General features: G+C 37.8%; 2 protein-coding genes across 4 annotated transcripts; both read left to right on the top strand.

Moving 5' to 3' along the window:
• Positions 1 to 876: 876 nt before the first annotated feature.
• Positions 877 to 11555, top strand: LOC108432362 (low choriolytic enzyme-like). Of its 3 annotated transcripts, none has more exons than XM_037534435.1 (9): positions 887 to 953; positions 1907 to 1991; positions 2727 to 2730; positions 3842 to 3907; positions 7089 to 7244; positions 7656 to 7773; positions 8605 to 8783; positions 8942 to 9023; positions 10769 to 10901. In XM_037534435.1, the coding sequence occupies exons 2-9, from the start codon at positions 1920 to 1922 to the stop codon at positions 10899 to 10901; spliced, it is 810 nt and encodes a 269-aa protein (XP_037390332.1). In that variant the 5' UTR covers positions 887 to 953; positions 1907 to 1919. The 3 variants fall into 3 exon arrangements, with proteins under 3 accessions (XP_037390333.1, XP_037390332.1, XP_037390331.1); XM_037534434.1 differs by lacking the exon at positions 887 to 953 and adding an exon at positions 11019 to 11555 and having other exon boundaries at positions 10769 to 10893; XM_037534436.1 differs by lacking the exon at positions 2727 to 2730 and having other exon boundaries at positions 877 to 953; positions 3841 to 3907.
• A 3505-nt stretch (positions 11556 to 15060) lies between these two features.
• LOC108432363 (low choriolytic enzyme-like) lies at positions 15061 to 20608 on the top strand. Its single transcript, XM_037534437.1, has 10 exons — positions 15061 to 15085; positions 15276 to 15352; positions 16402 to 16405; positions 16543 to 16608; positions 16876 to 17025; positions 18010 to 18127; positions 19752 to 19930; positions 20061 to 20142; positions 20245 to 20369; positions 20501 to 20608. Coding segments are annotated over exons 2-10 (798 nt in total). The 5' UTR covers positions 15061 to 15085; positions 15276 to 15280; the 3' UTR covers positions 20503 to 20608.
• Positions 20609 to 24322: the final 3714 nt, after the last annotated feature.

The following is a 24322-nucleotide window of genomic DNA, read 5'->3' as shown; positions in this document are numbered from 1 at the left end:
TAGTAACTTTAGTGTTGGCACTTTCTGTTCATTCATAAGGGCAGCATGCTCATTTACATGTAGCAGAAATTTAGAGCACCTGTCTAATCTGATATAAGCAGTAGTTTAACATGACCAGTAAAAAAAAGCACAGGCCTTTTAAGTTCAAAGCAATTTTGCCACAGCACATCATACAGCAGCAAACCACAGCAAGAAAAAAAAACTGAAAAGAATTTAAAAAGTTGGTAAACTTTTATGGTTTCGAGTCTTTCTTGGTTTTTAGATGGATATATCTTAGCTCTACTCTGCTTAGAAGGAAGTGATACCTTGAAAAGAAATGCTAAATTTTCCTTCACCTTCACTGAAAAAAAAGGTTAATATTTTTTGTGGGTTTTTAATTTATTATATTATTATAAGTCCCGGCAAATGGCTCTTTTGACAAACATCTGTACAACCCTTACAGATCATTACTGATATCAAAATGATTCTAAGTAGCTCAGCCCTAATGACAGTAAATAGCCAGGGCCCACCAGTGGGTCCAAAGCCAGCACTGAAGTCCCTGTAGCTACTGAATAAAAAGTCTGAATTAAAAGATTTTAAGAGGTTAAAGCTTTATGATTATTAAAAATGCTGTGGTCATAAAGGGGCAAAGTAAATACAATCTGCTCAGCTGATGATGAGGAATCAGGGCATATGAGCCACATCTTTCACTGATAGTTGTAACCTTGGTTCATATGAAACCACCACACACCACAGTGAGAAAACAGCACCTGTGGTGTTTCCAGTGCAACTGTACATATTTAAACTTGATAAACCACCTCTGTATGTTACTATATTTCATAGTTTGTGAGTCATGTTAAAAGATAAGGTTTCTTCAGGAATCATCATGTTCTGTGGTGGGGATCTTGTCATATTGGGGTATAAAACCCCCTTCTGTCTCAAGAACAGCATTGGTTTCTTCTCAGAACTTTGAGGTAAGACTGTATTTGCATCACACAGACTTGCTGTATGTTTTAGCTCTTTGCTAAGGCTTTAATATATTTGTACATCAGACACAATGAAGTAAACCATAAATCTTTGAATGAGGAGTGATTTTATATGGGGAAAAAAGCACAAAGGTGGTTGAGAAGACCTCCAGGATAACAAAGATAATGAATACCTGTATATCCCAGCTGTAAAAAAGAGTGTTTTAAATGAATATCCTAAATGGCATGTAACAAATGTACAAAACATGTGTGTTTATTATAAAGTTTCAGCTTTTTACTGTTATTAATATAACATATGTATATACTTTCTGTTAAGCATAGCAGCATGCGCTCACCTCATTAGGGTGAATTAGCAATCAGCTAGTTTCTAAAATGGCATTAATTTTGAAGAGTATGTGTCTTACATGCAATGTGCTGCTGTCTGAGACCACTAGTGAAAATGCTTCTACTTTGAAGTGTGTCATTATTTTTCCAGAATTTCCTTGTGTGTGGTGTGTCCCAATTTTGCCTTAATGACAGTGTGCACTCCAGCTGTTAATAAGTCACTGATGAGCAGATCAAATCCATGTGAGTCAGCTGAACACCAGCTTCAATGAAAGAGGAAAGACTAAAAAACTGTCATTTTTGAATAAAGACCATAACATGGTCAATGTCACAAATTTACTTACGTGGTGAACCTAAATTAGTTTACTTTAGTTTAACTTATTGCCTCTTAAAAATTAAGTGACTTAACAGGGTCAAACTCAAACTATAACTTTATATATCAGTCATAGTTAGTTTCTAAGTTTCAGTGATCCTCACTCCTGCAGCAAGTCAGGTTAACTCAGTGTTGTTAGATTTGAAATATAAGGTAGCAGAGCAACTTTAATCCTAATAGGATAAATATTTACAGGAATTTGACAATTGAAAAGAAATGTGCTGTCTGCTGGCTCCCTCTACAGGTCATTGGCCGTCATGTTCATCTATAAGGTGACTGTGGGTCTGCTGGCCCTGCTGCTGGTTTGCACTATCAGAGCTGAGGAGGAGGTATACACACACACACACACACACACACACACACACACACACACACACACACACACACACAAATAAAGTGAGTGTATGTCAGTGCTGTATTCCAGTCACATTAAGCTTAAGAAAGGAATGTTTCATTGACAACTTTGTCAAGCATAGCATGTCCAACCTTGTCATACAAAGAATACAGATAAAAAGTTTTTGGTTAGAACTTTTGGAATATTCACTGAAAAAAAAATCTATATACTGTTGAATCTAATGTTAAAAGGTCTAACTACAGCTTTTATACAACAGTTCTGCAAAATAAAGAAAAAATTAAGCTAAAGATTGAATAAAATGTGCGTTAATCCTGGCAATTCTTCCCCCCACCAAAACTAGCCAGTGTGTAAATCATCTCACAGCCAAAGTGTGTTTGTTTCTCGCTAGTCCAAGTCTATTTAGATATTCATAACAGCTGCTGAAAGAACAGCTTGGGGACAATGTAAGGCCTGAAATTTAATGCAGCATCCAAGCCTGATAACAATTAACTGCAGGTTAAAATTTGTGGTTGCTTAACAACTAGTGCTTAGAATGATAGTTGTTGTAAATAAAAATGGCAATAATGGCCCATATGGATTCTCAACCTATCAGACCGTGTGGTTGGAACTAGTGTATTCAAATATTGCAAATACTCCTTGGCCTAAAGTTTGTGTTTTTGCTTGTTTTTTCTGTTTTTTTTATCTCTGCCATTTACAACATCACATCTAGAAGGGTAAGTCACTTTTAATAAATATGTGTATAAATAAATACATACACTGACAAACCATGACATAGACCTACGCCTTTAATCTAAGTGATCATTTCTGACGAGGCCATCCTAAGCATAAACAGTGCAGCAGTTATATTCAGGCACCTCAGAGCACCAGAATGTAACTGCTACAGCATTTGAAGTGGAACAGTTAATTTGTTAGCACATAAATGTAACTGCAGCATTGTTTAATGTAGGACAGAAACAGTCCTACATTCTAGATTCAACCCAGACATTTGAAGCCTCTAAAAGACAATCCATGTTTGACTTAAAGCTTATGAAAGACATATTGGCATACAGTTTACCTTAGTGGTTTCACAGTGATTCAAGGATTCAAGGAGGTTTTATTGTCATTCGCATCACATGGTACATGAGGTGGAACGAAATTAAGATCTCATGGTCCAGTTTACACCCAAGAGCTGTTATTAAAATAGATAAATATAAGGTAAATAACACAAGAGAGGGAGAGTAGGAGAGTAGGCAGTTAGCAGCAATATGAAGTCCAGAGTGCAAGTTTGCTATAGCAGCATGATATTGAATTGAGCAGTAGATAAAGTGTCTAGAAAGTGTCTAGATTCAGCCACTAATTGGCTGCCGTTTGTATTCAGTCAGTGATGTATCTAGGACTTCTAGTAGGACTAGAGCAACATTTTCGAAACATGATTGATTGATTCATCTGTCACTTTGTAATTAGGCTGATGGTTAATGTAACATGTTAGGCCTTCTCTAGAGGTCTAGAGGTCACAAACAATAGGATAGCTCCCTTAGTTATATTTTCCTAGCCTCCATCGAGAAAAACAGTTCCTGATTGACCAATTTTACACTCGGCACTTCACAAATCTATTACCGTTGCATCTGTTACTTCTAAACTTTAATGAAACAAGCAGTACTGTATGACTGTAATACAGTTTATAGATTCCAGAGTTCATTAGGCCATCTCTGAAGGCCTAAAAGGCCATGAGGGTTCACCACTGAATATATTAATGGAAGCTTATATTATTTCTGCAATGAAAACTCACCTTACATGACAAATATCTATGATTGATTACATGTGCGGATTTGTTTTATGTGACAGTGGCTGAGGAGAATTCTGCTGAATTATCTGTTGGTGAGCTGTTGGAGAGAGCTAACCGTGGCATTGGTATGACCTCACACACAAGCGCACACAAGCAAGTTCACAGTTTGGTGCACATATGGGCCTTTAGTAGTGCTTTTCTTCACCTGGAAAAGTTAGGAATTTGCTAAATGTTTGTTGGCTTCAGTGCCAAACACTTGCTAAATAGAATGCTCTTGAGTATTATTAGGTCCTGTTGGTCCTGGATCAATGACCACTGGGGAAAAAAACCTTTATGCAGTAAAAATTATAACCTCAATTCCACTGAAGTTGGGACGTTGTGTAAAACATAAATAATAACAGAATATGATGATTTGCAAATCCTTTTCAACCAATATTCAATTGAATACACTACAAAGACAAGATATTTAATGTTCAAACGGATAAACTTTATTGTTTTTGCAAATATTCACTCATTTTGAATTTGATGCCTGCAACACGTTCCAAAGAAGTTGGGACAGGGGCAACAAAAGACTGGGAAAGTTGAGGAATGCTCAAAAAACACCTGTTTGGAACATTCCACAGGTGAACAGGTTAATTGGAAACAGGTGAGTGTCATGATTGGGTATAAAGGGAGCTTCCCTGAAAGGCTCAGTCGTTCACAAGCAAGGATGGGGTGAGGTTCACCACTTTGTGAACAGCTGCATGAGCAAATAGTCCAACAGTTTAACACACATACACACATTTTCCAAGCCGCTGCTCCCTCAGGGTCATGGGGGGCTGCTAGAGCCTATCCCAGCGGAAGGCAGGATACACCCTGGACAGGTCGCCAGTCCATTGCAGGGCAAGAACAACGTTTCACAACGTGCAATTGCAAGGAATTTAGGGATTTCATCATCTTCAGTCCATAATATCGTCAAAAAAGATTCAGAGAATCTGGAGAAATCTCTGCAACTAAGCTGCAAGGCAGAAAACCATCAATGAATGCCCGTGACCTTCGATCCCTCAGGTGGCACTGCATTAAAAACCGACATCATTCTGTAACGGATATTACCACATGGGCTCAGGAATACTTCAGAAAACCACTGTCAGTGAACACAGTTTGTCACTCCATCTACAAGCGCAAGTTGAAACTCTGCCATGCAAAGCAAAAGCCAAATATCAACAACACCCAGAAACACCGCCGGCTTATCTCGGCCTGAGCTCATCTGAGATGGACTGACACAAAGTGGAAAAGTGTCCTGTGGTCTGATGAGTCCACATTTCAAATTGTTTTTGGAAATCAAAAAATAAAGCCAGCATCTCTGATGGTCTGGGGGTGTGTTAGTGCCCATGGCATGGGTACCTTGCACATCTGTGAAGGCCCCATTAATGCTGAAAGGTACTTGCAGGTTTTGGAGCAACATATGCTGCCATCCAAGCAACGTCTTTTTCAGGGACGTCCCTGCTTATTTTAGCAAGACAATGCCAAGCCACATTCTGCAAGTGTTACAACAGTGTGGCTTTCTACTAAAAGTGTGTGGGTACTAGACTGGCCTGCCTGCAGTCCAGACCTGTCTCCCATTGAAAATGTGTGGCACATTATGAAGCGCAGTATATGACAATGGAGACCCCGGACTGTTGAGCAACTGAAGTTGTACATCAAGCAAGAATGGGAAAGAATTCCACCTACAAAGCTTCAACAATTAGTGTCCTCAGTTCCCAAACGCTTACTGAGTGTTGTTAAAAGGAAAGGTGATGTAACACAGTGGTAAACACACCCCTGTCCCAAATTCTTTGGAACATGTTGCAGGCATCAAATTCAAAATGAGTTAATATTTGCAAAAAACAATAAAGTTGAACATTAAATATCTTGTCTTTGTAGTGTATTCAATTGAATATAGGTTGAAAGGATTTGCAAATCATCATATTCTGTTTTTATTTATGTTTTACACAGTGTCCCAACTTCACTGGAATTGGGGTTGTAGTGCATGTTCCAAAATCTAGACCAGTGATGGACTGTCCAAATTACTGATGAACATTTACTTCTTTTAGTTTTTTAGATTGCATTGCTCCGAAAAAACCCTTTTGGCCTCTTTATTTTCAGGAGAAAAGCTGCCAGTAGGCCTTTGAGCAAGTCACTTGATCCCTAGCTCAAGAGCTTTCCCAATATGGCACTGCTTCTAAGCTAAATAAGCTTAATAATGAACAGATCATTTTAATCTATTTTTCATATGGTGGCAAGATGGTAAACCCCACAGGTCTTTCATCTTTACAAAGTTTTGACATGGAGCCAAGCACATCAGTGCCACTGGAAGCCAAGAGCTTCAACCTCTTCCAGCAAATATTCCCTACAGGCCAATCCAGCAGTTCTGCAATGCAAGACAGTTTTAGTTTGACATTATATGGATGGAATATTAAATTAACTCTGCATTATGATGCAACTGCAGTGCAATTTAGGATTGTCATCCATGACCCATAAACAGGTCTAAGACTAAAAAATATTTAAATTGCTTTTATTGCAGCACTGACACCCCATTTTGCTGCTGCAATAGAAAAACATCATTTTTCCTGTTTTGTTTATAGTGTGTAGAATGCTATTTTTCCAGGCTTGAGAGTTTTTATGCCATGGAAAATCTTTTACATGTTTTGTGATTCCATGTGATTCTAGTGGCAGCAGTCATATTCTCATTATCAGCAAGATTCAGTTCAATTCATTTTATTGTGTTTTGTGCTTTTCACAATCAAGATTGTCATGAAGTGCCTTTGCAGGGGTTGGATTAAGGTTAATGCTAATAACTGATGTGGAGATTCTGCAATTTATTCATAATAAATAGTCAAAACACGTACTGTGCTGACAGTACAGGCTGGGATAACAGAAAAGACAGAGATAAGAAGGTAAACATTAGAAAATAAAGTCTTGTGAGCAGATTATGATCAACAGATCAATAAATATTACACAACACATGCTGGCTGATATCACTAACCAAACGTTAGTGTAAATGGGTAGGTTTTCAGTCAAGGTGTAAAAGTCGAGTGTATGAATTTGTCTATGTGTGTATATACACACACACACACACACACACACACACACACACACACACACACACACATATATATATATATATATATATATATATATATATATATATATAATTTTTTATATATATAGTTTTATTTTTAATGTAAAAGCACAACATTTTGGCTCAGATGGTGTGTTGTCACCACAAGACCAAAGTGATTCTGAATGTAAGTGTTGACTGTGCAATCTTTATGCTGTTTGTGACAGTTCGAGGTCCTGATGAGCCAAAGGTTGTTGGAGACATTGCTGTTGATGATGAAAACGATGTGAGGAACGCTGATCCCTGCACCTCCCAAGGATGCATGTGGCCCAAGTCCAGTGATGGGTGGGTCTATGTGCCATTCGTCATCGCCAACCACTTCAGTATGTCAACACTACGGTACCCCTTACAATCTCATTCAGCATTGTAAATGATCTAACTTTATTAGTGTACTGTTACCGCTCATTTAAGGCTGAATCACACTTGCATTTTCCAGTGAAATGTTAAAAGTTAAACTGCATTAATTTAAATTATTTTCAGTTGGTGCTACGAACAGAAAATAAAGATACAACATTGCTTCTTTGGTGAACTCAATTTTACTGAACAAAACAAATGAAAAAGTAAGGATAGCTCATCTGTAAACAAATAGGTATTAATATTGCAAGATCATCAGTGTTCTTAATGCACTACTGGGTGTAATGTCTGTTCAAGGTTCTGCACTAGTTTGGAACCACAACAAAGTGACTTAGTATGACTGGCCAGACCTTACTGACCTCTGCCCTTTTCTCTTTCAGCCTCCCGTGAGCTCCAGGTCATTCAGCGTGGTCTAGACTCCTTCGCTTCCGTTTCCTGCATCCGTTTCACACCACGCTCCAACCAGAGAGACTACATCAGCATTGTGTCTGACAGCGGGTAGGACGAAGGACTAGAACCAAAAGCTTTAGACATTAACACATAAATCAGGGTGAAAATGAAAATGTTAGAAGAAAGCATGAGCAAGCATCCGGAAAATAGGTACCAGGATGATGACCACAACCACAGTATAAGATAGAACTATTCAGATACCAGCATTCAGATTTTCTTTTTGTTCAACTACAATCTGCTGTTTTTAAGGTAAATGTATCTTGTTATATTTATGGAAAACTCTATTGTATCCTCTTCCGGATGTAGTTAATGGAAGTTTTGGATTCCATAAGTGATCATGTAGACAACAAAAGAGTGGCAGGAGCACTACTTTGATTCTTTGATTGTGTATTCTAAGGTATATTTGCATTTATGCTTTAGTGGACGTTCCTGTCCAGTGTGACTTACAATTTAATCATGTTACAGATACATGATTATCATGGCACAATACTGTCAAAGACCACCTTTATTTATTGACATTTCTTTCAAAATATGTTTTCCACACTTCAAAAGTTCAGTGTTAGAGGTTGGTTGCATTTTCTGCTTTTCCTTGGGCAAATGCATTATCCTATATCCCATATCCTCAGATATATGTCCTGAAATTAATAAACAATTAATGGCTGTTTTGATTAAAAATGAAATAAATGAAGGATGGTCTCAGACCTTTGCACAGTACTGTAGATGTATGTAGAGTCAGCAGTCTCAGACTCTTTCTGGTGTAGTGTAGTGTGCTTGTCTGTGCGGAGAATCAAATCCCAATCTACTGTGTAAAGGTATCCACTACATTACACCAACATCTTAAAGGAAAAAATGACAAAAATAGTTCATTCTTACTCACAGATGCTACTCTTATGTTGGACGCCGTGGTTATGCCCAGACTGTGTCTCTGGACCGCAATGGCTGCATCTATCACAACACCGTGCAGCACGAGCTGCTCCACGCTCTGGGCTTCAACCACGAGCAGTGCCGTAGTGACCGTGACAACCACATCCGTGTTGTGTGGGAGAACATTATTGACGGTAAGCATATGTTTTAATACTTATGCCATTGTTGTAGATTAGAGATTTAAGATGAGGTTGCAAATCTAGTTCTGTAAAATGATCTTGACCATTAAGCATTTGTCAATACTGTGTGAGGCCACCATTAATGTTGTGGCTTGGTTTACTTTGTTCATCAGGCTACAAGTACGCCTTCAACAAGATCAATACTCTGAACCAAGGGACTCCCTACGACTACAACTCTGTCATGCAGTACCACAGGTGATCAACACAAAAAACCCAAACTTTATCTAACATCTAACCTTGATTTCATTTGGATCATTTACCTCCAACAAATCAACCACAGAGGTACAAAGACCATGCCAAACCCACACACCACCATAACAACATTAACTGGAGTTTCTAAGACTATATTAGTCTATATTAGTATTAATATTAAAGACATATTCCTAAATAATAAAAATATAATTTACACAATTATGCTCTTACTTCAAACATAACTGATCAACCTAGACATGTTTTTTTTTTTTGCTGGGTTGAAAGAAACTTGGGGCGGCACAGTAAGAAGGGCCTGGGATCACTTCCCTCTCTGGTAATCAGGTTCCTTTCTGTGTGGAGTATGCATGTTCTCCCAGTGCCTGTGTGGGTTTCCTCCCGAAGTCCAAAGACATGCAGTCAGGCCAACTGGAGATGCTAAATTGTTCCCCTTAGATGTGAATGTGTATGTCTGTGTGTCTGCCCTATGATGGATTGACGACTTGTCCAGGGTGTTTCCTGCCTTCTGACCAATGACCACTGGGAAAGGCACAAACACCCCCTGCAACCCAGAAGGATAAGCTGCTTAGATAATGCACGTGTTAGTGAAAGAAACTCCACATAATGTAAGGGTTCTCTACCAATTAAAAGAGTTTCTTAGAACCATATATCCAAGTCAATAACCATTTAGCAAGGATCTTTCTTCTTTCTCCTATGATGCTGCAGACAAACCAAGGACTAGTGCATATATATATATATATATATATATATATATATATATATATATATATATATATATATATATATATATATATATATATGTGTATATATATATGTGTATATATATGTATGTATATATATATATATATATATATATATATATGTATATAAAAAACCCTGCATATATTTGAATTATGGACCCCATCTTGGGCCTGCAGATTACCTTTGTTAGCTGGTTCACTGTGATAAGTTCAGAACAGATTGCAGGGCTTACATAAACACTTAGTGTTAGTGCTACTAGCAGGTATATATATCAGATTTATAATGAAGGTGTTCAAATATTAAGTTCAAAACATACAAGCCCAATTCCAATAAAGTTGGGATGCTGTGTAAAACATAAATAAAAAAAAATGATGATTTGCAAAAATTTCAACCTATATTCAATTGAATACACTACAAAGACAAGATATTTAATGTTCAAATGGATATTTTGCAAATATTCGCTCATTTTTAATTTGATTAAATTAATTGGAATTGGGGTTGGAATTGTGGTTGTATACAAAAAGTCAATCTCCATGGCAGTCTTCTTAAAATTAAAAAAAGCTTTTTGTCTATAGCCATGTTACAATAAGTTAATTTAATTCTAACAAGAGTGGCACACAAATACACTTTTTTACATACTATATTCACACATTCAAATGTTCAACATAAAATTCCAAGTTTAAAATATATATTATCAGGCATATTTTACATAATTGGTTGCAACTGTAATAACTGCAATTTCTCTCTGGGATCAATAAAGTATTCTGATTCTTATTCTGATGTTATTCCGTCTGTATAAGTCATCATATAAGTACATCCTAATAACCTATTACAGAGAAAATAAGTACTAAAGTAGTGTCAGTTATGTCTATGTAAGAGAGGAGTGCTTCTTGAGTGCTTCTTAGCCTTATTGTCTTACAAACCACTAGCTTTGAAAGGCAGCATAGCTGGTGGTCCACTGAAATTAAGCTCTTTTTTTCTCATTACAGAACTGCTTTCTCAAAGAATGGTAAGCCCACCATGGTCCCCATCCCCAACAGCAACGTGTCTTTCGGTCAGGGAACCCAGATGAGCCAAAATGATATCACCAGACTCAACAGGCTCTACCGGTGCTGTAAGTAGCAGATATACCATCAAATGACACTGTAGGCAGTAAAAATTGTACCACATCCCTACGATGAACATACTGAATGCAATAATTCTTATTTCTGATTCATCTGAAACTTGTTTAATCATCAGAAAGAGAACTCTGTTGGTCCAACAAGGACAAGCCACAGATGGAGAAGACCAGCAGGGAAGATTTGTATCTATGTCTGCATACATATGGAGATCTTTTCATGACTATGTAATTAACAGAAGAAATAAAATGTTTTAAAAGTCAATATTAATGAGCTGATTTACTGTGTCATCAGTTCTGAATATACAGCAGGCTTTCGAGCTCATATAGAGATACTGTTAATGTTACACTTCCACAGTTTATTCACACATTCAACACAAAAATCTATGGTAATATATGTATTGACAGGTGAATTGCTCTGTCTGTATTGTCCTTGTATGCGTACAGTGAGAAATGTATGTGCTTGTATTAAGTGTGCATCCAAATTAATGAAATATAGTGTAACTTTGTCTTTCAAATTTTGGCAATAATTGTGTTAATTTCATATGTTGTAGTGGCATGGAAATGATCTGCATTTTGGAATCAAGTAACTTCATGGCATCCCTTATTTCACTGTATAGCATAATACACAGAAACCTCCCCAAATTAAACATGTTTTAGTGACATCTTCTGCATTCTGCATATTGTGTTTGACATCTAAAATATATTATATGTATATCTGTGTACATTATACCATATATCATACTTTCTAAAGATATTTTTTATTGAGTAGTGCGGGCAGCACACTGGCACAGTGGGTTGTGCTGTCACCTCACAGCAAGAAGGGCCTGGGTTTGATTCCCGGCTGGGTGGCCAGGGTCCTTTCTGTGTGGAGCTTGTATGTTCTTTCCCTGCCTGTGTGGGTTTTGTCTGGGTACTCAGATTTCCTCCAAAGACATGCAGTCAGGTGAATTAGACATGTTAAACTGCCCCTAAGGTTAAATGTCTGTCTGTATGGACCTTTCCAGGGTGTGTCCTGCCTTCTGCTCAGTGACAGCTGAGATAGGCTCCAGCGCCCCACCACGCCCCAGAAGGATAAGTGTTTTAGATGGTGTGTGTGTGTGTGTGTGTGTGTGTGTGTGTGTGTGTGTGTGTGTGTGTGTGTGTGTGTGTGTGTGTGTGTGTGTGTGTTGAGAAGGGCACTGCTTGTATGTGACCAGGTGATGGTGCTGTTGTCACAATATTATTTGGTTTGAAAGAAAAGGACTATGTGCCTCTGTGTGCATCACTGATTCATACCACAGCAGTAGTATGTTTAGTTTCCCTTATAAAATAACTCAGGTATTTAGAAAGAGAAATAGAAATGACTGTGTCATAAAGTGTAGACTTAAGTAGAACTGTAGTTTATTAGTTCTGAAGAGAAGAGAAAGTTTAAAAGAAACTACTAAAGTGAAAGTGTGGCTACTGTGTCAAAATCTCTCTTAGTAAAGAGTGGAACTATAAAGACAAAAATATAATATACTTGAGTGAAATCCAAAATGATCAACATGAATCATACACAAGTACATAAAATACAAACTTTTAACAGATGAAATTAAGGTCTAGGACATGTTTTTTATTTTTGGTGGACTAATACTCAGCACCTGTCCATGATTTTATACTGATATGAATGAATTCAACTGATCTGTGCTGCAGTTAAATCTTAGTTATACTAAAACTAGAAAGTTTACATTTTTCACATGTGAATTCATGCAGTTCTGGGCTAAAAGTATGAGCTAATTCAATCTGATTCCAATTCACAATAAGCACAATGCCCTAGCCTGGCAGTATCATCTGAAAATCCTATATTATCAGTAAAACATCAATGGATCAATCAGCATCAATAAAACCATATTGATGAGGTCTGTGTGTAGAAATTGAGCTGACAATTAAATGTTACACTTCCTTTCATATTGGTGGATTAAGAACTTAATTTTGAAATTTTAAACAAATTTTTAAAAGAAAAAAAACTAAGATCTGTTGCTTGATGTTGTCCACTCAACTACAAATTTGATTGAATACCTTTTAGTTTACTGTTAGATTCATCCCTGTTAGGGATGACAATAAATCTGCTTCACTATGTTTCTAAGTCCTTTAATGTAGCCATTCCTGAAGAAACCACTTCTTGATGCATCTGATCTCTTCAGTTCTCCAGTACCAGCCCATTTCCAACACAGCCCATTTCTTCTAAGATTCTGTTGAAAGATAAAGATGTTGCCCAATGGCTCTGATCTTTTTCATGTAAGTTTAACAGGTATGAATTATTCCAGTCTGACTTTTGGAAACATCATAGTATGGAGTCAGCACTGGCTAGAGTGGTCAGTGATTTAGTAGTTGCCATAGACTTTGGAAATGTACTCTGATCTTAGTTTTGGCAGTCATGTAAAGCAGACCTGGAGAAACTCTTTCAAGCCTTGTCAAGCAGGATTGATTACTGTAATGGTCTCCTAACTGGACTCCCAAAAAAGACAAATCAAACAACTTCAGCTGATTCAAAGTCTCACTAGGAGTAAAAGAAGGAAACACGTCACCCCCAATCCTTACATCGGCTACCAGTCTGTTACAGAATAAACTTTAGATACTTAGATTATTGGTTTATAAATCACTCAGTGGTTTAGGAACAGTATATTTATTTCATATATTGCAGCGATATGAGCTGAGCAGAGCACTCAGATCATCAGGAACTAATCAGTTAGTGCTGCCAAAGGTAAAGACTAAACACAGAGAAGCAGCATTTAGCCATTCTGCTGCTCTTAAATGGAACCCGTTCACAGAGAACATTAGAAGAGTCCTGATATTAGACACTTAAATCCAGGCTTAAAATGTTTCTATTTGAGCAGGTGTTCAGAGCAGTTTAAACCACTGCTAGCATTTCTAGTTTTCTTCTGTAAAGGGATTTTTTGTCCTAATTTAACTTCTAATCTTTAACCAATTTTTAATTTCTAATTAGATTGATAATTTAATGATTTTCTCTTTTAGATATATTGTCTTGATCATGTTTTAATCACGTTTTTAATTTCTATTCTCCTTTACTTTTTTAGATGAATGTATTTTCTCATTTGTAAAGCATCTTGAGTGATGTATGAAAGGTGCTATTTAAATAAAGTTGCTTTGCTTTGCCTCTTCTAGTGCTGCTGAAGCTTTTCATATAATTGGCCGTTACATATGAAAGACTTGAAAACTCAATTTAGACAGACAAGTTCTTGGCTGGTTTAGATATTGACAGAGCACTTCAAATTAATTAATGACATAGGCACTTCTTCCATGTTCTCTGGAATAGCTCCAGTCAGTATATTGGGAATACAAGCTTAATACCTGTTTAAATCCATAATAAAACTATATTTGCTTAGAAAAGCTTTTGCTTACCTGGCAATCTGTCCCTAACATTATTTGGTTTCGTCTGCTTTGTCCTTCACACCCTGTCTCTCCACTGAACCAAGTTTGCTTTCAATGTAATCCTGATATCCTGCATACTCAGATGATGAAAATCATTGACTGGTTGTTTGATGGATTGTTTGATGTGCTACACTAAGAAAACACTAAAAATGAAAAGAAAAGAAAAATGTTTCAATCCCAAAACAATCTCCAAATGTTTCCAGATTTCCATTAGTTGCTATGAAATATAATAAAAGAAGAGTCAAGACATAAAAGAAGACTTGCCATTTCACATTTCTTTCAGAAAAATAAGTTCTTTATTCTAATTGAAAAGTTAAATCAAATGTACTCTGTCTGCTCATAATGTAAAACAATCAAATAACCAATCAATGACTTTCATCCACGTAATAAACAATAGCAGAAAATAAGAAAAAGAACTCATGAAAAGCTAAACAACAAAGAAATACAGCATGTCCATGTGCGACTTACCTCTAAGTGTCAAATCCAACTCTAATCTGTGAATGAGGTATGCAGTCCTGATTTGTGGGGAAAACTGCACCTGTGTTCTTTACATCAAGGCTACATGTATTTAAACTTGATAAAGCACTCCTGTATGTCAAAAATTTCCAGCAGAACCGCTTATTTTTGTTCATGTTCAAAGACAAGTTTTTCCACATGTCAGCAGCTCCTGTTCTATATGTATGTGACATTCTTATCATGTTGGGTACACAAAAAGAGTATAAAACCCCTTTCTCTGTCCGACACTGTACAAGTCACTCCCTTTTGGAAGTCTGAGGTAAGATCTCCCACTCTGCTAGCATGAGCATGTTTATTTATTAAATGTTTAGATGTTGAAATCTCATAGTGATCACAGTTTTTTTTATTGTAATTGAACTTTCATGCAGTCCACCGTGTTTCATCACTGGACTGACTGTCTTTGATGTTTGATGTACATTAATGTTTCTGTCTGCTGGATCTCCCTCCAGCCATCATGTTGGTCTATAAGGTGACTGTGGGTCTGCTGGCCCTGCTGCTGGTCTGTTCTGTCCGAGCTGAGGAGGAGGTGAGACAGACACATACAAGTGCATATGCTACATTTTACATACTGCCAAACACCCACACATGTACGCTTAACTACACTCTCACAGGCATCACTAGGATGGTACAGATGTCACTGGGGTGGTTTTCCAGACCTTTAGTTAGGGAACACAGTTACACTATATTGCATTGCAGCTGCATTAACTCCAACCCCCATAACAAATAGGAGATCTTGCTTAGCCATATCTCTCTAGATGCCACAAAAAAAAATACTACAGCTCCTGATTGGCCAATTTTCCACTCAGCACTCGAGAATGTAACCCTTTTGTTTGTATCCAAAACTTGACACTGAAATGAGAGCAGAAGTGTAATGCTTGCAGAGTTTTCTTGAATAAAAATGAACTAAACCTTATAAACATGCATAGTTCCCAGAAATCATTAGGTTATCTCTGAAGGCTTAGAAGGTTCTGAGAGTTTCCATCTGCCTATAAGGTACACAGTTGGATCCTAAGGGCCATGCTGTACCATTGAGGGTATCTTTATATTGTTTGCACCTCGAGGGACAAATATCTATCTGTACTCCTTTTTCTGAAAGTGTAAGCTAGGATTAAACAAGCAAGAACTAGGGTCCTATGATACTTTAAAGAGGGCATATCAAACATTACTATTATATTTATAGTCTGCTTAAGGCATTTACGTGGATTTATGTACCAGAAACAAGGTAAGCGTTTAGTTTCGCTGTAATGTAAATGCAGGACAAATGTAGGACAATGCAGGACAATGTAGGACAAATTGCGGCTTTATGTTAAATCAACACAAAAGCAATTCAAAATTAGCTTTCTTTGCTGCCTCATGTATATATAGGGACTATATAAATTGTGAACGGCACATAAACAGTGTTTACGTTCTACACCAAAATTTTATACAAAAAAAAGGAAGCACAATGTGGTTTTCTATGATATGAGCCTCTTAAATGCAGGTTATCTGCTGTGCTGTGTTTCTCGGTACAGTATGTAATGAACTCCTATTTTCTCTGTTCTTTTTTCCTGTGGCCATATGTGGCTTCTCCTGTAGCCTGGTAAGTTGACGCAAAAAACATTACATAAGCATTTGATAAGAAATACAAGTGAATCTATGGCACTGGAGTGTTAAATATGTAAGCAGAGGTCAACAGTATATAGTGAAATGTTAGTGAATGTGATGTGCTTTGTTTAGTTTTTGAGGACGCCTCTGCTGATCTGTCTGTGGGAGAGCTGCTCGAAAGAGCCAACAGAAACATCAGTAAGTACATACACACACATAATACAATTGCACAACATACTACACTTTTATGTATAGGCTGTTGAAATGGTACTCAGAATAGCACTGGCAGCTTTAGCATTATTTAGTCTTAATCAGGAAACTTAACAGGTCTGTTATATCACTGACATCATACACACAAACATTAATGTAAAGTTTAATATACGCTGAATTGAACCAGACTGAGATCTTTGTGTTGGCTTTTGGCCATGCTACTTTACTATTATGTATTCTATTTCTACTATCTAGTTCGTGACTTTGATGAGCCTGAGCTGACTGAAGGAGACATTGCCATTGACAATGAGAGGAATGCTGATCCCTGCACTTCTAGCGGCTGCATGTGGCCCAAGTATAGTGACGGCAAAGTTTATGTGCCCTACGTCATCGCCAACCACTACTGTACGTGAATCCAACGCTTTTTCTATTTCTCTACTGTTACTGGGTTAGGTAGAAAAAGGCTTTTAATTCATACAGCGGTGGAGTATCAGGCCGCGGTCTTGAGGTAGGTAATTCAGACTGATTACTAAATAGTTCCACAGAAGTGGTAGTGCTCAACTTCACATTTCATTTCCCCTAGGTCTACTTGTGATATTTGTGTGTTTTTATGTTCAAAAAAACAGTTGTACTTCTGTTTTACGTGACCATTTTACAGCCTCTCTTTATCCATTATTTAAATAGGCTGTTTTTGTTATTGTGCTTTTAAGACTGATATATGAAAATGACCTCAATTCTCATTGATTGTCCTGAATAGTGCCTGTGTTGAAAAGCAGACCAGGCAGAAACTGTCTTTATAACTCTAGCATGATATAAACTTCTAAAGGCCAAATTGCCAGATATATGTAAATTGGTTGATTTCTGTGACATTACAAAAATGATGCATTCAAAACAGGCGGCTTAATTTACACAAATAATACATCAAAGGCCACAAATTCCACAGTGTGGTCCCTTTAATATACAATTTTTATTTGTGAAACTCAGTCTTGCAACACATCTTAGCTTAAAGTACTGGTGCTTGCTACATGGGCTTATTCGAGGAATGGACACTGGGCAATTATATAGGCAGAATTTTCTACTAGCAGGTAAGTGATTAGAGCCATGCAACCCAATAATGCCATTCAAGTTTAGATTTCCTCATGGAAACAATATTCCAGTGATCTGTTACCAAGACTAGAAATCCCCTGCTGCGTTGTGTACTGATGGTCCTAAATTATTTGTGGTCTGTTACTCACAAACTAATGTTAATGAAACAACAAGTGCTACATGGAATGTACTGAAGTTGGCAAACATGACTGGATGTTATGTGTGTTTATATTTTTGTGCTGCTTATGCTCCAATTTGACTGGGTAGGTGGTGTGTTTTGACATTTGATCTCTCTACCCTCAGCCTCCCGTGAGCTTCAGATCATCCAGCGTGGTTTGGACTCCTTCTCTTCCATGTCCTGCATCCGCTTCAAGCGCCGCTCCAATGAGAGGGATTATCTCAGCATTGAGTCTCGCGGTGGGTAGGTATTAAAATCAGACTCAAGAGCAAAATCAGACTTTTCCCGATATGTACACAAAGTATAGTTTGTATTGCTGCACATTTTCATTGGCTTTTAAAGGAGCAGCCCCATTCTGATATGCAGAACTTCTCCAACTTCAGTTTCTCCTCCTAATATTAAATGTTAAATAAAGTGCACATATCAACTGTGAAGAACTCATCAAAAGTACTTAGCACAAATGATTCTTCACACAAAATGATTGAAGAACTGTAAATTAAAAGGTTAACTAAAAGGAGCCGAAAAGTGTTTCTTACCTGGCATCACGTCTTCAGTATCACCTCTACACAGTTTCCAACTCATATGGCAAATATGATGTCTGGCCAAATTGCTCTACCACCCACAGCACATTTTTGCAATGGTCCTGATCTTCACCTTGATGCTGTCTGACAGCACTGTCCAGACGTCAGAGACAAACCTTCATGTAATAGCCAGTCAAAATGGTCATTAAGTACAAGTCAAGCTAAAATATATTTATAGGAAAATTACATAGATGCATCAACAACTAAATACAGTATCAACTTTATAGTTCGTATTGCTGCATATTTTCAATGGCTTCCAAGGGAGCCTTCTAACCCTGTTTTGTCATGCAGTTCAAGTTTCAAGTTCATGCACAACATGTCAGGACATTTATGCATTCAAATGCTTGTGGTGAGGCTCAGGTAATCACTCTACAGAAAATAAAGTAAAGAATTATATATATATGTATATATATATATATATATATATATATATATATATATATATATATAAATTGAAATATATTAAATATTAAATATGCACAAAATCTAGAGAAAATGCTAAATATACGCAAAGTATAGAGACAATATACACAAGATATAGAGACAGTATACATTTTAAAGTGACTTGAGTGACTGTGTTGTTGTTCTTTAAAGTGGCTCGGTGTTAAGTTGTTATTGTCCATAGCAGAGATGATATGATATAATAATAATAATACTGACAGAGTGGCCGAGTGAAATGGTAGTTGGGGACGAACCTACAGCTTCACAGCTTATTCAGAAGCCTGACAGCCTGTGGGTAGAAACTGTTCATTAATCGGGTTGTTCTAGTCTGGATGCCACGAAATCTCCTGCCTGATGGCAGGATGGTGTACAGGCCGTGTGCTGGGTGGCTTCTGGCTGACCGGATCTTTTTGATCTTCCTGAGGCAGTGGGACTGGTACATGTCCTGCAAGGCTGGTAGTTTGTTGCCTATGATGGCTTCTGCTGTCCTCACCACTCCTCTAAGGGCCTTGTGGTGGCAGGCGGTGCAGCTGCTGTACCAGACAGTGATGCAGCCTGTGCAGAACATTAACTAAAATAATTCTTCCCAATTATGATTTCAAAACATTAAATATTAAATGAAGTGCTTTATGTAGCAACTGTGAATATTTAAAGTACATATCAAAGGCCATCATCATTGTTATTACCATGCCCCGAATTAATATCACAAATTTGGTGGATATAGCATTTTACAGTAGATGCAGCAAGCTGATTCAGAAAGGGCTGAATCAGAAATGAGTTTAGACTGAAGACCAGCGTTTCTAACAGTGCTCTGGGCAAATCTTCGCTTTCTGTTTACTTTCCAGATGCTACTCTTTCGTTGGACGCCGTGGTTATGCCCAGACTGTGTCTCTGGACCGCAATGGCTGCATCTACCACAACACCGTCCAGCACGAGCTGCTCCACGCTCTGGGCTTCAACCACGAACAGACCCGCAATGACCGTGACAACCACATCCGTGTTGTCTGGGAGAACATTATTGATAGTAAAGTCCAAATTTTTACCACTCTCAGGCAACATTTGTTTTTCCTGCAGAACATTTTTGACCATAATGATTTTTAGGGCTTGTATTGCTTCACCATTTGATGTTTGTTTTGAATCTGCTTTCTCATCAGACATGAAGCACAACTTCAACAAGATCAACACCCTTAACCAGGGAACTCCCTATGACTACAACTCAGTCATGCAATACCACAGGTCAGTTGTTCACCACTTAACAATCCAATCAGCCTGTCAGCTCAATCTCCAAGATTTTACAGTGAAAACATGAATGACTGACTTTGCATTATGTTATTTCAGAACTGCTTTCTCTAAGAATGGTCAGCCCACCATGGTCCCCATCCCCAATAGCAATGTTGCCATTGGCCAGGCAACTCAGATGAGCCAAAACGATATCACCAGACTCAACAGACTCTACAAGTGCTGTAAGTATTTGCACTTTAATATCCAATATCCTTTCATTTTGTATATGAAAGCCATCAGTACATTAAATTAAAACCTCAGAAAAGAAGTGAAAATCATGTTTGTTTGCAAACATTTTTTTTTCGCTGTGCAGAGACTGATGAGTGCTGCAGAGACCCTGTCTTCATAGTTGCCTCCTGATCAAACTTCTCTGGGAGTTGAGAGATACGCCTCTGTTTGTTGTGACACCAGTTCGAGGCTGCTCATCTTCATTTTTATTTTGAACAATAAAATCAGTAAATGCAGTTACTACTCTGTTGTCATTCTTCTTTTTCTGGATGTACAGGGGATAAGATTTTGTCTGATCTTTTCCATTTTCCACATATTCTAAGACCTAGCTGAAGTCAAGAAAGATGGGGAGAAAAACAAGGGAAAATGAGAAGAAGGGAAAAAAACTTAAAGGACCTTTATGATGTTTCATGAGTGAGAATGCTCAAAATGTGTCAAAAATGGTCGCCAGCATATATAAAATCTGCTGGTTCAACCGCTCTTAGACAATGGATGGATGGATGGATGGATGGTTCAACCGCTGGTAATATACTTCAAATGATCAAGTTTAAGATGTGAAATAACCTCTTTGATCCAGTTTTTATGAGATGGTGGCTCGGCTCTCTTCCACCTGCGGAGGATCATGCACCTAGCTAGTAACATGGAAAAGGCTGTGATTTCTGACTGCTCTGAAGTTACTCATATATCTGGAACTACACCAAACAAAGTAGTAAGGGCATTAGGTTCTAAATGTGTATTCCAAATGTGTGAAAGTGTATTAAAGATTCCTAGATACCATCCAGCAATTTTAGGCATGTCCAAAACATATGGCTTAAGGTGCCTGGGTCTCATTTACACCTAAGACAAGTTGGGTCTGTATTTGGATATATTCAATTTATTTCTGGATAGATGTAATCTATGGAGCACTTTAAACTATAATAGTCCATTTATTATGCACATTGATAATGAATGCTTCACAGCCATTGCCAAGCCTCCTCTGGAATCTCCTCTCCCAATTCTTCTTCCCATTGCACCTTTATATCAGTCAAAGTGGGGGAAGCCACTCTTTGGATAATTTCATATAGTACAGATAACATTCCTTTGACTAAAGGGTTTATGGTTAAGCATTCATCTCACAAGAGTTGTCAAAGCGAAAAATATTTTTTGATGAAAGTGCGCACCTGAAGATATCTGAAGAAATTAGACTGTAGAATACCAAGGTCTGACTTAAGCTGTTCAAATGAAACAAATATCTTGTTTTTAAACAGGTCTTTCACACATCCCACACCTCTCCTGGCCCATTTCTGAAATGCAGAGTCAATGCGATGGTGGAAACAGGGCATTTGCCATGATAGGAGCAGAGGGGAGAGCCTGCCTATTATTGAAATGCACCCTAAACTGAGACCAAGTTAAGTGATACTTTATTAATCCCACAAACAGGTAAATATTAGCTGCCCATAAATAGTACAGATAATTTGGCAAGGCTAATCCCCCCTCCTCCTTCTGTCTTTCTAAATATTCCTTCCTAATCCGAGGAAGGATCTTGTTCTAGATGAAAGTGGAAGTAAATTTATTTAGCTCTTTAAAAAAATACTTTAGGAATAAAGATTCAAATAGTTTATAACAAGAATAGAAATTTTGGCATCACAGACATTTTTACAGCATTCATTTTTCCAACAAGGGACAAAGGAAGGGCTGACCACCATTCCATATCTCGTTTAGCCTTCTCCAGTGCAGGTTTGAAATTGCTGTCAAAATAATTTTTATATTTGGCTGTTACTGATACCCCTTAGCAGGTAAATTTATCCTTGGTTACTAAAAATGGGAAGTGATGGAATGACTTCTGATATGCTTTCTCATTGATGGGGAAGAGGAGGATCTTAACCAAGTGTATTTTATATCCATTCATTCTGGACAGGCTGGCATTGTTTCCCAGTGCAATTGCAAGGGGCTCATTAGCAATATTAAAAAGCAGTGGTGACAGCTAACAACCTTGCTTTGTCCCTCTAAAGTAGGGAAAAAGCTGGATAGTATACGATTCGTTCGAACTGCTGCCTGGGGTGTTTTATATAAAATCCTAATCCAAGAGATGAAGGTTGAGCCAAAACCAAATTTATTAAGCACTGCAAACAAATATTTATACTCAATCCTGCTGAATGCTTTATGAGCATCTAATGATATAATAACTTCTGGGCTGGCCACACTATTAGGCAGATATAATGTATTATATAAGCGGCGGAGGTTGTTGGATAGCTGTCTACCAACAATGAAGCCAGTCTGATCTGGATGAATTATCTTAGACATGACTGGTTCAAGCCTGGCTGCCAACACAGAATTTTGTAATCACAGCGAAGCAGACTCACTGGGTGATAAGATTCGCATTTGAGTGGATCTTTATTCTTTTTCAGAGGGACTGATATTATGGCTTGTGTCATGGTTGGGGGTAGCGACTTCATTTCTAGGATCTCTTCAAAACCACAACATAACAGGGGCAGTAATTTGGCTGAGAATGAACGATAAAACTCAATCAGGAACCCATCCATGCCTGGCGGCCTGCCGGACCTCATTCTCTTAATCACATCATCTTTCTCTTCTATGATTATGGCGCTTTCTAGTCTGAACTTCTCAGATTCATCAAGAGAGGGAATCTGTAAGTCGCTGATGATCTCTTCTCTTAATTCAGCATTGCCCTCGCTCTGATGTATATAGATTTTCATTAAAGGATCTAAACTGGTCATTGATGCCCTCTTGATCAATTGTAGCTGCACCCTCAGAGTTGTTAATAGCTGATATAAGACCTAGGGATGCTGACTGTTTCAGCTGGAGGCATAGGAGCTTCTTTGTTTGTTCTGGTATATATATGTATGTATGTATGTATATATATATATATATATATATATATATATATATATATATATATATATATATATAATTATAGATATATTCTATATTATATATAGAAGAATTTAAAAACTTCAGAAAAGAAGTGAAAATCATGTTTGTTTGCAAACATTTTTTTTCGCTGTGCAGAGACTGATGAGTGCTGCAGAGACCCTGTCTTCATAGTTGCCTCCTGATCAAACGTCTCTAGAAGTTGAGAGATACGCCTCTGTTTGTTGTGACACCAGTTCGAGGCATCTTAAACACACGCACTAGGGGGCAGTGGGCAGCCCTATCCACGGCACCCAGGGAGCAATTGGGGGTTAGGTGCTTGCTCAAGGGCACTTCAGTCATGGACCGTCAGCCAAGGGGATCGAACCAGCAACCTTCCGGTCACAGGGCCGGTTCCCTAACCTCCAGCCCATGACTGCCCCCAAACACAGCACCCCGGTTGGCGAGGACGGGCCAGACCACTAGCTGTCCATGTCTGAACCCCAGGATGAGAAAACATAACTGAGAAACTACAAAAGTGAGTTTGGAGAACATTTGAATGTCCTCAGTACTGTTTTTTCAATGACATTTTATGTGTCTCTAGCACCACAGACAAAAAACGGCCCAGGTTTATTATACAAATACAATTATATTTATACTTTTCAACTTTTCACATCCAGAAAGGACTGGGACAGCCTGAGATCACCTGTTGTATGACGTTCTTCCTCCTCAGAGAAAAGACCAAAGTGGAGTCCAGCGAAGAAACTAACTTCTGTAACATTTTTCCTCGCTTTGCCTTCATAAAGCTACTTGTTGTCATGGAGCTATAAGAAATATGAGCATTCTTATGTACTTTTTGTTACTTTGCTTGCTTTTGATTGCTTAATTTAACAGACTGCATGGTTTTAGCAGTTGTGTATACACACACACACACACACACACACACACACACACATATATATACATATATATACATATATATGGTGCAGGTCATTGTGACCAACAGCCATTCCACTCGATACTTTATAAAGTTAAAGGTAAACCTATGGAAACGTAT

This window comes from Pygocentrus nattereri, chromosome 25, assembly GCF_015220715.1.
Source record: "Pygocentrus nattereri isolate fPygNat1 chromosome 25, fPygNat1.pri, whole genome shotgun sequence".
NCBI lineage: Eukaryota > Metazoa > Chordata > Actinopteri > Characiformes > Serrasalmidae > Pygocentrus > Pygocentrus nattereri.
The sequence above is the reverse complement of the archived record's forward strand: the minus strand, read 5'-3'. Positions and strand labels throughout refer to the sequence as shown.